Source organism: Furipterus horrens, unplaced genomic scaffold, assembly GCF_987537825.1.
Source record: "Furipterus horrens unplaced genomic scaffold, mFurHor1.1.pri manual_scaffold_29, whole genome shotgun sequence".
Taxonomy (NCBI): domain Eukaryota; kingdom Metazoa; phylum Chordata; class Mammalia; order Chiroptera; family Furipteridae; genus Furipterus; species Furipterus horrens.
The window spans coordinates 468,253-480,596 of NW_028327199.1; the positions used below are offsets into that span (position 1 = coordinate 468,253).

The 12,344-nt window shown below is 58.9% G+C and overlaps 1 protein-coding gene across 1 annotated transcript in view; it reads right to left on the reverse strand.

Moving 5' to 3' along the window:
* The window catches only part of LOC149990075 (contactin-3-like), a 70,375-nt gene that overhangs the window by 20,337 nt on the left and 37,694 nt on the right, over window positions 1–12,344 (reverse strand). The window contains exons 9-13 of the mRNA XM_090265676.1: window positions 11,368–11,504; window positions 10,452–10,581; window positions 8,540–8,690; window positions 4,102–4,229; window positions 2,316–2,491 (exon numbers count right to left, since the gene is read on the reverse strand). Of these exons, the coding sequence (XP_090121802.1) occupies window positions 2,316–2,491; window positions 4,102–4,229; window positions 8,540–8,690; window positions 10,452–10,581; window positions 11,368–11,504 (722 nt within the window). The remainder of the gene's footprint in view (window positions 1–2,315; window positions 2,492–4,101; window positions 4,230–8,539; window positions 8,691–10,451; window positions 10,582–11,367; window positions 11,505–12,344) is intronic.

The window sequence follows — 12,344 nt, forward strand, 5'->3', positions numbered from 1 at the left end:
ATGGAACTTTTCCCCTTTCTCTCCCTCTCTGTCTTCTCAGCGTTATTTAGAAATTCATCCCCAAGACAGAAGCTTTCCCGCCGGCTGACCTTTAGAAAGCCGTTGGTTTTAGGAGCTGCATGGACTCCCAGGAGCAGGGCTATGATTTCTATAGAAATCTCTCCTTTCAGTGAAGGAGGCACAGCTACTGTTCAGTCCTACCACGGCATTGGTGCCAAGAGCTGCCACTGTCCCCAGGTTTAGTCCGTTCTCTGGAAAGCAGCCAGGTGAGAGACCGGAGCAGGACTTTCTTTACGTCCTCGGACCCAGGTGTGCGCTTCCCGGGCACGTGGTTCTGGCCCTTCACTGGGTTTGACAGGTGAGAGAAACGGCGTTGCCAGCTCACGTACACGCCCACCAGCTTCCTGAAGAAATGCAGGGAGGGCTGCCCTCCAGCAAAATGGGATTTTAATGGTCTTTCCACATTGTAGCGCGGGGAAAGGGAGCCGTTCACCGAGACGCCGAGACCGCGGGAACCACCGTTTATTTTTCAAGCACTGATGTGACGTTGGATGGATGGGTAAGTACGTGAGAAGGTTAGCAAACGTTAGGAGGGATGCCCGCCTTGATGTCTGCCTCTCTCAATGAAACCTCTGTGCGGTGCTCTCCCAGCGGCTTCTGTCTCTCACGCGATCGTCCTTCCGTGGAGCGTTCAGTGAGTGCAGCCTCATCTGATTCGCCAAGAAGCATCTAACACACAATCTCTGCTCTACAGGGCGGGGCCCAGTTCAGGGGCAGATGGACACACGTGCACAGGTTAATTTTACAAATTCAGAGGTTTATTGAGTCAGGATTAAATCACGTCACACGGCACACACCATGGGTAGGTGACCCCTGCATACGAGAGGCAGTTCAGGTCTCGTGGCAGATGTGGGGCAGCTGGACTGGGTTTCGCCAGTGGGGTGTGGACGGGCAGCCGCTCGGGGAGGCTCTTCAGTCCCCTAAGGAGGCGGGACAGTTGCATGACTGTGACCCAGCAAGTCCCTTCCTGAGAGAGGCCCCCACAGAGGCACGTGGACGTGTTCACCAGGGATACCGATGGGAACATTTTGGGCAATGTCACCCAAAGTCACTAAAAATGAAAACCTCCGTGTGTCCGACCAAACACAGCAGGTGACCGGCGTGACGCTCACTCGGGGTGATGCCGCCAGGTTACGGAGACGATGAACTGTACCCACGTGGATCAGCACGGCTGAGTCTCTGTGTAAAGGATGTAAATCAGGCGACGGAGGCCAGGATGCTGATCTTTGAGTGGCACATGATCTGATCCTGACATGTCAATATGCCCACAGATACACAGACACGCTTTTAATGAGAAATGTTTGTCAAACGCATCCGGCTCAGTGGTCCACGGTGCTGTCCTGGCCAGAGGACAAACCCCAGATGCTCCTGGGTACCACTGACATCTCAGCCAAGAGAACGGAGCCACCGAGGGGCAGCTTCATACAGGCTGCTGTGCGACCCGCCGGGAGGCCCGCCGATAGTTGCTGACCCGGTCACTGCCCGCCCCGCCGCCCCCACCGTTCTCCGCAGTCTCAATTGCTCCTTGAAATCCGAATTGTTTTTACTTATTGACTGATTTTAGAGAGAGAGGAAAGGGGGAAGAGAGACAGAGAGCAGCATCGATTCGCTGTTCCCCGCATGGATGCGTTCACTGGCCGACTCTTGCCTGTGCCCTGACCGGGAATCGAACCTGCAGCCTTGGCGCATCTGGGTGACGCTCTAAGCACCTGAACTTTGTGATCAATTCTTGGCCAGATGGAACCAGCACAAGGGAGGAAAAAGCAGAGTATTGGAAAGCATTTGCGTTCTGGCTTCAGTCTAGACTGCGCACCAGCTCAGTGGCTCTGGGCAGGTTAATACACGTTTCATGCCCTCAGTTTGTGTGCCTGTAAAATGACAGAGTGGCTGCTAATGCCCAGAGCCACCCTGGGGGCCAGCAGCAGAGGGGACCTGCTCAGCCGCGTCACCAGCTTGTCATGCTGACGACAAACACTGCATATGAACGCGGTCCCTCCCACGGGCTGCTAAGGACAGAGCAGTCACAGACAGCAACGTCTCAGACACCGATTTCAACTGAAACTACTTTCTAGGTTGAAGCAAATGGGCTCACTCTCTGGTGATTCCAGTAATTCCATGAGGTCCCAACAGACCTGGGGGCCCGGAGTCATGTGGGCGACAGACGTTTCTGGAGCCCCCCATGCGTGTCAGCGGCCTCCCCAGACACGGGTCCGAGCCGCATGCCCCCCGAGGGAGGAGGAAGGGGCAGGACTCACCCCGCCGACCTTCTCCAGGTGGGACCCGTCCCTCCCGAAGTCCGCGGGGGTCCCGTTGAAGTACCAGGTGAAGACCACGTCCAGCAGGGGGTCGTGCCGCACCTGGCAGGGCAGGAGCACGCTCTCGCCCACGGACACGTCCAGGCTGGGCGGCGCCACCGTCATCCTCGTGGGTTCTGGTGGGGAAAGGATAAGGTTTCAAGCAGAACGTCGCCATTTTATTTGGATGAAAGTGACTTTCATGGGCCGGCTGCTCATCTAGCTTAGAGTGTGTGTTTGGTGAGGCACATACACACACCCGCCTGCATAACGAAAACGTCTCAAGGCTCAACAGACGTCTTTATGCGTATCTGCAGGATGCTTCCTGGGACCCGCAGGCTCTTGTTGAAGGGGCGATGGTTCCTGCACTGACAGGACACCTGCACTTAAAACTGGGGCCACCTGTAAACCAGAGTTCTCTTCCCACCAAAAAGCCAGTTTCCGCTGAGATTTGCTGCTTTGTGAGGTGCAGGGGCAGAACCAGAAACCCCTGCTTCCCGCCCTCTGAATGAGGAGAAAAGGGATCCTGTCAAAACGTAGACAGAACCATCGGAAAGATGGCGCAGGGTGTTCAGGGCAGGCGCAAGGGAGGCAGACGAGGCTGGTGTGTCAATCAGCAGCTTTTCTCCCCTTCGCGACCATCCCTGTGGACACTCCCTCCTGTGGACACTCCCTCCTGTGGACGCTCCCTCCTGTGGACGCTCCCTCCTGTGGACGCTCCCTCCTGTGGACGCTCCCTCCCCGTGGACGCTCCCTCCTGTGGATGCTCCCTCCTGTGGATGCTCCCTCCTGTGGACGCTCCCTCCTGTGGACGCTCCCTCCTGTGGACGCTCCCTCCTGTGGACGCTCCCTCCTGTGGATGCTCCCTCCTGTGGATGCTCCCTCCTGTGGATGCTCCCTCCCCATGGATGCTCCCTCCTGTGGACGCTCCCTCCCCGTGGATGCTCCCTCCCTGTGGACACTCCCTCCCCATGGATGCTCCCTCCCCATGGATGCTCCCTCCCCATGGATGCTCCCTCCTGTGGACGCTCCCTCCCCGTGGATGCTCCCTCCCCGTGGATGCTCCCTCCTGTGGACGCTCCCTCCCCGTGGACGCTCCCTCCCCGTGGACACTCCCTCCCCATGGATGCTCCCTCCCCATGGATGCTCCCTCCTGTGGACGCTCCCTCCCCGTGGATGCTCTCTCCCTGTGGACACTCCCTCCTGTGGATGCTCCCTCCCCATCATCTGTGGTAAATTAAACTCTTGGGCCCCCCCTTCCCTGTTTCTTTGGTGCACGTTGCAGCAAATATCTTCAACACTCATTTAAACATGCTGACTATGCTTCCCCTACTCAACCCCTTTAATCTGTTCTAGCTGCCCCCCCGACAGCCCATCGGCTCCCACCAAGGTTCCCAGAGTCTCCCCGCCGCAAATTCCCGTCTCATCCTGCCCCATCGGCTCGGGGGCGGCAGCGGCAGCGTCTGCCCCATGCGACCCCGTCTCCCCCTCGCGCACTCGCTCTGCCGGCTTCCGAGACGCCAAACGCTGCCCGCTCCCTCCCACGTGCCGGCCGCGCCTGTCCCGGTTCCTCCCCTTCTCCTAACTCTGTCCACGCCGCCCGTGCCCCGGTCGGTGGTGTTCCTTCCCGGGTCTGCACGGGTCCTCAGAGCGTCGCGGCCTCTCTGCCAGAGCGCCCGGCCCGCAGCACAGCCACCGCTTCCTCGCCCGCGACACGCAGTGCCCGGCGCCCCCGCGTGACACCCACCCGTGACCACCAGGTGCGTGGAGGCGTTGGCTCTCCCAAACTGGTTCTCGGCGAAGCAGGTGTACGTCCCGGCATCGGCTTTGGTCACGTTGGCTATTTTGAGGCCTCCTTCTTGTAAAAGAGAAATTCTAAAGAAAGACAAATTAGACAAATCAACGCATGGGAGTCCCATTTCCGCAAATAAACAGCGGTTTTTCAAACAGCAGCGTTGCCTGAAGCGGGCAGTTTCAGGGCCAGCAAGCCCGTGGTCGCCTTCAGGGACGTTTCCGCACACACACACCGAGGGAGAAGATGCGCGCCCCCAGCCCCCGCCGTGCCCGGGACGCCCCTCAGCGTGACCTCACTCGGCGCCCCTGGACATCACTCCGCATCTGGGAGGTTCCTTCACCAAGTGTGAAGTACGGTCCAAAAGCACACCGTGTGGCGGTTGCAGAAAATCAACAGCAGGCAGGAGACTCCTTCCCTGAAACCTGACGCCGCGACGGGAAGTAAGAAGCCCTCCAGCCTCCCACGCAGAACCTGGGGGAGGCGCGCTCGACCCGGGAACGCCCCGGTCTCGCGAGGGAACCTGTGCGGAGTCTCCGTGAGCGTCTGCACAGAAGCCGGGCTCCCGGCTCCCAGCCGCGGCCTCTGAGCCATTCGCAGGAACGCCAGCACCCGCCTTCCGTGAGCCAGACGGGCGCCTGCCCCTGTGCGACCCACATCTGCGCTCGATGCTTAGCGTGCGTATGTTCCCATGGCCGCGTTTCATATGTGTCGCATTTTCCCAAAGGGACGAGGGTGAGCCTCTTCAGGATGTCCGCAGCCCCGTGTGAGGTGACCCGGCCCGTGCGGACCGGGGTCGGTGGCCGCCTCTAGCCACTGGGAAGCTGGCTCGTGACATGAGGACGGTGGGGCAGAAAGGGAGAGGCGCCTGCGTCCCTGACGACCGGGCTCCGGGTGATCGTGGACCTTTGAGACCAGCCAGCCTGGGAGCCAGCCAGTGGCCACACACGGGAAGCCCATGCCTCCTGCCTCCCATGGGTGCTGTGGCCTCATTGCCACCGACAGCGCAGCTGCACGTGCAGACGTCACACGCATGCCCACCTGAGAGCACAGGTGCCTGGCAGCCCCGGGTAAGGCAGGAGCTGCCTCTGCTCCTGGAACGTCCCAGAAGGACCCGTGACACCAGGTGGCGTGTAGCCGAGTGGGAGATCCCAGGCGGGGCTCTGGGACTCGGGCCTTTTTTCCTGTGTTCTCCCCTCTCCGTAAGTGGGAGGGTCTCCCCGTGCACGCTGCTAGGCTTCCAGCTAAATCTGCTAACCCCTTTAATCCCCCTTTAAAATTAGGACTAAAAACCCCGGCCTCCTACAGGGCCTACTATGCGGATGAGCGGGTTCAACACTGCAGAGTACCGATGTCCTTGGGGTGCAGTCCCTCCTTAATTTATGGGTACAGTTCAAATTATTTATCCATTTCTGACCACAAAGTCAGCATTTATACAGGAAGACGTAACGTCCGGCAGAGTCAGAGCGAACTTTGTGCCACAGGCCTGTACGTATTTAAACCGGCTTCAAAAGCGAGGACTCTGAATCGTGCGTGGAGTCGGGGGTCTGTGGGACCACCAGGCTCGTGGCTCTGCGTCCCCCTCCCGATGGAGGCGCCTCCGCGAACTCGCGGGCAGCTGCAGAGCGGGCGGCACCAGCTCCCGGGGACGCCTCTGGGCCTTTCACCCAAAAGCAGGCCAACCTGGGCGTCTGCAGCCCGACTGTGCACTTCTGGAGAAGGGACCCCGCACGGCCTGGGCTATGGCTTCATGGTTTGTTTTCCTCTCATCACACACACAGTGTCATCATCGTCATCGTCGTCATCATCATCATCATCTCATCATCATCATCATCGTCATCATCGTCATCATCATCTCATCATCATCATCATCATCATCGTCATCATCGTCATCATCATCATCTCATCATCGTCATCATCTCATCATCATCATCATCATCTCATCATCACCGTCATCATCGTCATCATCATCATCTCATCATCGTCATCATCTCATCATCATCATCATCATCTCATCATCATCGTCATCATCATCATCTCATCATCATCGTCATCATCATCTCATCATCATCGTCATCATCATCATCTCATCATCATCGTCATCATATCATCATCATCTCATCATCATCGTCATCATCTCATCATCATCATCATCATCATCTCATTATCATTTCATCATCATCATCTCATCATCGTCATCATCATCTCATCATCATCATCGTCATCATCATCATCATCTCATCATTGTCGTCATCGTCATCTCATCACCATCATCGTCATCATCATCTCATCATCGTCATCATCATTGTCATCATCATCTCATCATCATCGTCATCATCATCATCTCATCATCATCGTCATCATCATCTCATCACCATCATCTCATCATCGTCATCATATCATCATCATCATCATCATCTCATTATCATTTCATCATCATCATCTCATCATCATCGTCATCGTCATCTCATCACCATCATCTCATCATCATCATCATCATCTCATCATCATCATCATCATCATCATCTCATCATTATCGTCATCATCATTGTCATCATCATCTCATCATCATCATCATCATCTCATCATCATCGTCGTCATCATCATTGTCATCATCGTCATCTCATCATCTGGGCTCCGCTTCACCGGCTGCGCCCACCTCCGCCGTCCTGGGTCCCTGTACAGCGTGAAGCTTGGTGCTCAGGGCCCAGAGTCGCACAGACCACGTGAGTCGCGGCGAGGCACAGAATTCCTCCACGCTTCCGTTTTCTCGTTCGTAAAGGGAGGTCGTGGGACGGACGCGCCACAGGGCCGTGGGGGTACAGGACCTGATGCGTGGAGACCTCCGCACGGGCTGCTCTGTCTTCTACAGCAAGTTACTACCGACCCCGCGGCCGAGAACGGCACAGACTCACTATCTTTTCACGCCAGAGGTCAGAAGTCCGGAGCTGGTATTATCGGGGCTGGACTCCCCAGAAGGTTCTAGAGACGTTTCCTGCTCCTTCAGGTCTCGGCGGGGCTGGTTCCCTGTGGCCCTGGGGCTGAGGCCCCTGTTGGGGGAGGGATGTCCTCACCTTGCGGAGCAGCCTGAGGTGCCTTTGCTCCACGACCCTTGACCGTCCGCAAAGCCAGCAACCCCGACCTGGTCCCTCTCACTCCCGAGACCCCTCCGGCCTCCTCACTGGTCCCCAGGCAGCTCTGAAACGCGCTTTCTTCTTCCCCTTCCAGGTGCTCAGCCACTGACGTGAGCCCACCCACGTTGGTGAGCGCCATCTTCTGTCAGGCACTGCAGCGGAGCCCCAGGTGTCCAGGCGGAGATCGCGGCCATCCCTGGGGCCACTGTTCTGCGTATAGTGTGACTTCTGGGCACCACGCCTGGCCGGGCGCAGCTCCTCAGTGCACAGGACTGACGGCCCGTACTCACGTTCACGCTCTGCCAGGCCCTGACCTGTGTGTCACTCACATGCGGACCCTCCTGACGCAAAGTGGGGACAGGGCGTCATCCCATTAACAGTGAGGACACGAGACGCAGAAACAGCCTGGGCAGCCTGGCCAGCTCCTGCCCTTCGCTGTAAATGTGATTATAACGACCAGGAAAGCAAGATCACCTCTGCCTAACCACACACCTAACGCTAAGGTAGCCGCACTGCGTGGTGTCTATCTGTCCCCTGCTGCCGGGACATCGCGGGGCCTTCGCCCGGGGAAGCTGGGCCCCCGGGACACCTCCTGAGCCCGGGTCCAGGGCTGAAACCCCTTCATCTCTCCCGTCTGAGGCTCACCCGGCAACAGGGAGGGGAACCCTGTCTAAAGCAAAATTCTACGTGGGGAGAGGCAAGATCAGTCTGTGTTTATATTTCAGACACGGACGCACAGCTCTCATCAGGAGAGGGTCACGGGACAAGGTCGCGCTGCTGCTGACACTCCCCGACACCTTGCGTCTCCCGAGTGCTGGGTCCTGCACGCCCACAGAAGACGCACTTCGGAGTGGGGGAAATAAGTAAGGGAAACCTTGTTGGGGACGGAGTCGGGGGCCCTGAGGGGACCCCAGACAGGAGGGCGGAGCCAGGCGCCCGAGGGAGGGAGGAAGCGCTTCTCCTTGCCAGCAGCACGCCCACCCTGCCCCTCCCCAGCAGGTGGGTGGGGGGCCTTCAGGCCGGCCCAGAGAAGCTGCCAGCCCCTGAGCTCCCCCCAGCTCCTGCTTCTCTGGGAATCAAGCCGCCTCCCCTCGCCAAACGCCCTCCTCCAACCTTGCAGAGGGCGCCACCCCGACCCCTGCTTGTCACCCCCTCCCCATGATGTCCCTTGTGAGGCTCCTGAGCAAACCCAGGCTGCTGGTCAAATAGTAACGGGCTGTTCTCGGGTGACAGTTGCCCCGGGGGAGCAGGGAGCCTACCTTCCGTGGTCCCGCACGGCCACCTCGCCTCTCTTCCAGGAGGACCGGGCCCTGGGCGAGGCGCGGGGCCGGCAGTCCAGGGCCACCTCGCTGCCCACCTGCGCCCGGACCAGCTTCTTCAGGGGTGCGCCGGAGAAGTCCGGGGCGGACGCTGGGGGGGGAAGCACAGGAGAGCGGCGGGGGCTGGAGATCCGGCCGGAAGGGTCTGCGTCCCCCCGAACGAGCCAAAGGTCGACTCTGAAACGGCCGTCTGTGGCGTTTCAATGTCAAACCAACCTCCACTGTGTGTTTCCGCCCAGTTCTGCCTCGTGAGACAATGACTTTACAAGGAAATGTCCACTGTCTACTGTAACGTTTAAAACCGCTCCATCCTGAGTTTGCTCAAGTGAAAAACGTGCGTCACAGAACGTCTGTGGGACTGGTTCCACGGAGGTGACCGCAGGTGTCTCTCGGAGCCTGGGGCGTTCCCCAAACGGTGCAGTGCTCTGTCTTACAGAGGTCACAGGGAAGGCCATTTATTTTTAACAAGTGGAAATCGGACCGTAAGTCACACTACCTGTATGGCTGTCGAGACAGAAGATGTGTCCAGAGGTTGTTGGTCATAAAATTAAGATTCTGAAGAGAATCATTTTTATGCAAACAAGCCAAAAGGACCCCTATGTTTCAATACAGTCAGTTTTAACAACATCTGGTTCTGTTCCTCAGTAAGAGCCCCGCGCGGGGTGCTGGGCAGGGACCCATCACTTTCACGGACAAGACCGCACGTGGCCTGAGACTCGGTGTCCCCCGGCCTCAGGGACAGGGGCCAGCCTTTCAGCTAAGGGCCGGCCCTCCTGGTGCAGAGGACACACTTCTGTCCTCAGGGCACAGAGGCTGAGAGCCCTGCTTTGGTTGAGTCAGGATTTTTCAACACGACCTTGCCGTCTGGGGCTGGGTCCCTTGCTGGCCTGTGGGTGTCTGTCTGTAAGGCACTCAGCCGCCTCACCACGCCCACCACAACATGCCCGGTGCTCCAGCCAGCGGCCCCTGCCCCTGACACCATGATGACCACACATGGGCCCAGACAGGTCCCCAGGGGAACCACTGTCCCAGCTGAGGGTGGGCGAGCCAGACCCGTCAGGACCTTCTGACCCCTGGGACACGCAGACGGGGGCAGCACGGGAAAGGGACGCGCTCAGGCTCCGTGGGCCAGAGACAGGCAGGCCTGGGACTTCCATCGGAGCGATTAAGGAAGCCACCCGTCGCCCCTGGACCGACCGCCGTCACAGAAACAATTGTGTAGGGAGCAGCACCTACCGCCTGGTAACGCTGGTGACGTTGGAGTCTCGGTCGGGCTGTGCCAAACCCGAAGATTTATTTTAATGACATGGAACCGCAGTCCGTGCGTCTGTCCTCCCTCCCGTCCCCTTCCCGTCTACACCTCACTGTGCTGTACTCTCAGTGACAGATCACCCTCTGCTCTCGGGGGCCCGAGCCCGGGAGGGAGGAGAAGCTTGGGCGCCGGGCCCCGGCTAATCAGGGCTGCGTCACGCCCAGCCGGGTGCCTCCAGCTGCGTTACCGACGAAACGGCGGCCCCTTTCCGACCCGCAAGTGACTGGCTTAAATTGGGGGTGTCCTCCCGTGGCCCAGCAGCAGAGACCACCAGAGTCACAGGCTCCCCGGAAGGCAACTGCGTGACAGCAGCGTCAGGACAGGAGGCTGCTGTCAGCGCCGGCCCCGAGCGGTGGCCTCATGCGGCCGTGACTCCCGCTTTCTTTGGAGGTCACGGGACTGGGGGCTTGACCGGAACCCCGAGCAACTCTGCTGGGACACTGGGAGCCTTAGTAAAGGCAGGAGCGTGGCGTAAACACTGCGGCCGCCAGCAAAAGGCGGGATTTAAGGAAAACGAGAAGGCGAGGAAGCGGGCCTCACCCACGACCTTGAGCTCCGCGCTGGCATAGATGAGCCCGTGTTTGTTCTCCGCGATGCACTGGAACATTCCGGAATCGGCCGCCGTGAGGTTCGCGATGGTGAGGGCGCCGTTCTCCAGCTGAATCCTCTCCTGGGCGGAACGAGAACGTCTCGCACGCCCGCGCAGACCCCACCTTGGCGGGACAGTGGAAACCCCGGCCAGGGTTTCCTGCGCGCGGCCCGCCCCCATTTTCTCAGGCTGCCAGGCCGTCTGGCTGGAAACTGAAACTTCTCCTTGAAAGCGTGAGGCTGATTTTAACGTCACAGCCGCACACTGAGGTGCCATGTTGCAGCCGCTGAGGATCCCTTGCGGCCCACACGGTGGCTTTTAATCAGGATCCATCCGACCCGCTCACCACGGGAAAGGGTTACGCCCTTTTACAGAATCAGGCCGGTGAAAGGCATTACAAATACCAATGCTGAGCATCGGAACGGGTTCTGGGAAACACCCATTTACGAAGGGTTTCAGGGTGTCTGGAACATTCCGCATGGGAATGTGAAGGAACAGTGGTGACCCTGCACAGAATTTAAAGGGCAAAGGTCACAGGCCTGGGGAGGAGGGACTGAGAACACACGTGCGCAGGTGACCGGGCAATGAGGTCAGTCACCCGCTCACCTGCAGGGGCCAGGCGAGGCGCCGCCCAGGAGGAGGGGAGCGACATCTGCAGGGACCTGGGTGGCAGCTTCTCTAACTTCCAAACCAAGGAGGGGGTCAGCCGCTTCACAGGCTGAATTCATAACACTCCCCTTTCCCAGTGCGATGCGAGGTCCCCACCCCCTGCCCTAGCGACTGGGTGGCACCCGGGGTGTCCGGCAGGAGCCTCTGGGCGCCCCCCCCGCCCCCGCCCTTTCCTGGGGGCACAGGGGGCCGCCTCACCTCCAGCTCCAGGGCCGCCCCGTTCTTCAGCCAGCGGTAGGAGGGCCGGGGCTTGCCGCTGGCGGAGCACTCCCAGCGCACGGCGTCTTGCACGGCGGCCCGCACGTCCCTGATCGGCTGCACCCAGTGAGGCTTCGCTGCAAGGGGAAGAGGCTTCAGACCCCAGCCCACGAAAACGGGACCTGTTGCCCACGTGCGTGGGCCTGGAGGCAGGGCTGCGGGCGACGGACCCACGTGCCCGGGGTGATCAGCTGTCCCCTGTTCCACTACAGAGACTGGGGGATGTCACCAGACTGGAGGACAGATATGGCCTCTGTCCCTTCCTAAGCCAAACTCCCCCCGCTCTGTTTCCACATTCTGGGCACTCGGTAACCGTCTTCGGGCTCTGTCAGGAGACGGTAACGCAGGTACGTGGGACAGATTTCATTTCCAAGCGCAGCTTTGAATCGTGAGGTTGCCACTGATGACAACGTCCGTGAACAACAGCGGACGCTGGTCTGAAATCGTGCACTGGACCGTCACATCTCCAGAACAACTGCAGCTGAGGAAGAATGCTTCCTTCTGGTTAGAAGTAACGTTTAATTAAATACAGACCGTGAGCATCTCGTGAGCCTCTGTGCTAATGAGAATGTAAGCAGAGGAAATGGATCTATTGGTTCAATCTGAATCGTGAGGTTTTATTAAAAAGGGGTCACTGGTGGGCCTTAAATTACGGATGCAAATCAGTTGTATCAGGTGGACTTATCATTTTCACTTGGAAGATACTATTAGGAAAATTCTTTTTATGGATAACAGCACATACCGCCTGCAAGCGGCCAAGTGCTCAGAGGCTCAGCCGAGACCCCGCGCGGGCCTCAGCTGCTGCACCGGGAGGCGGGCGTCTCACTGTTGACACGAGATGGGTGCGGGGAGCGAGGGGGGGTCGCGGTGGCACCCCACGTGGAGAGTCAGTGCATCTCGTTCTACTTAATTGCAAC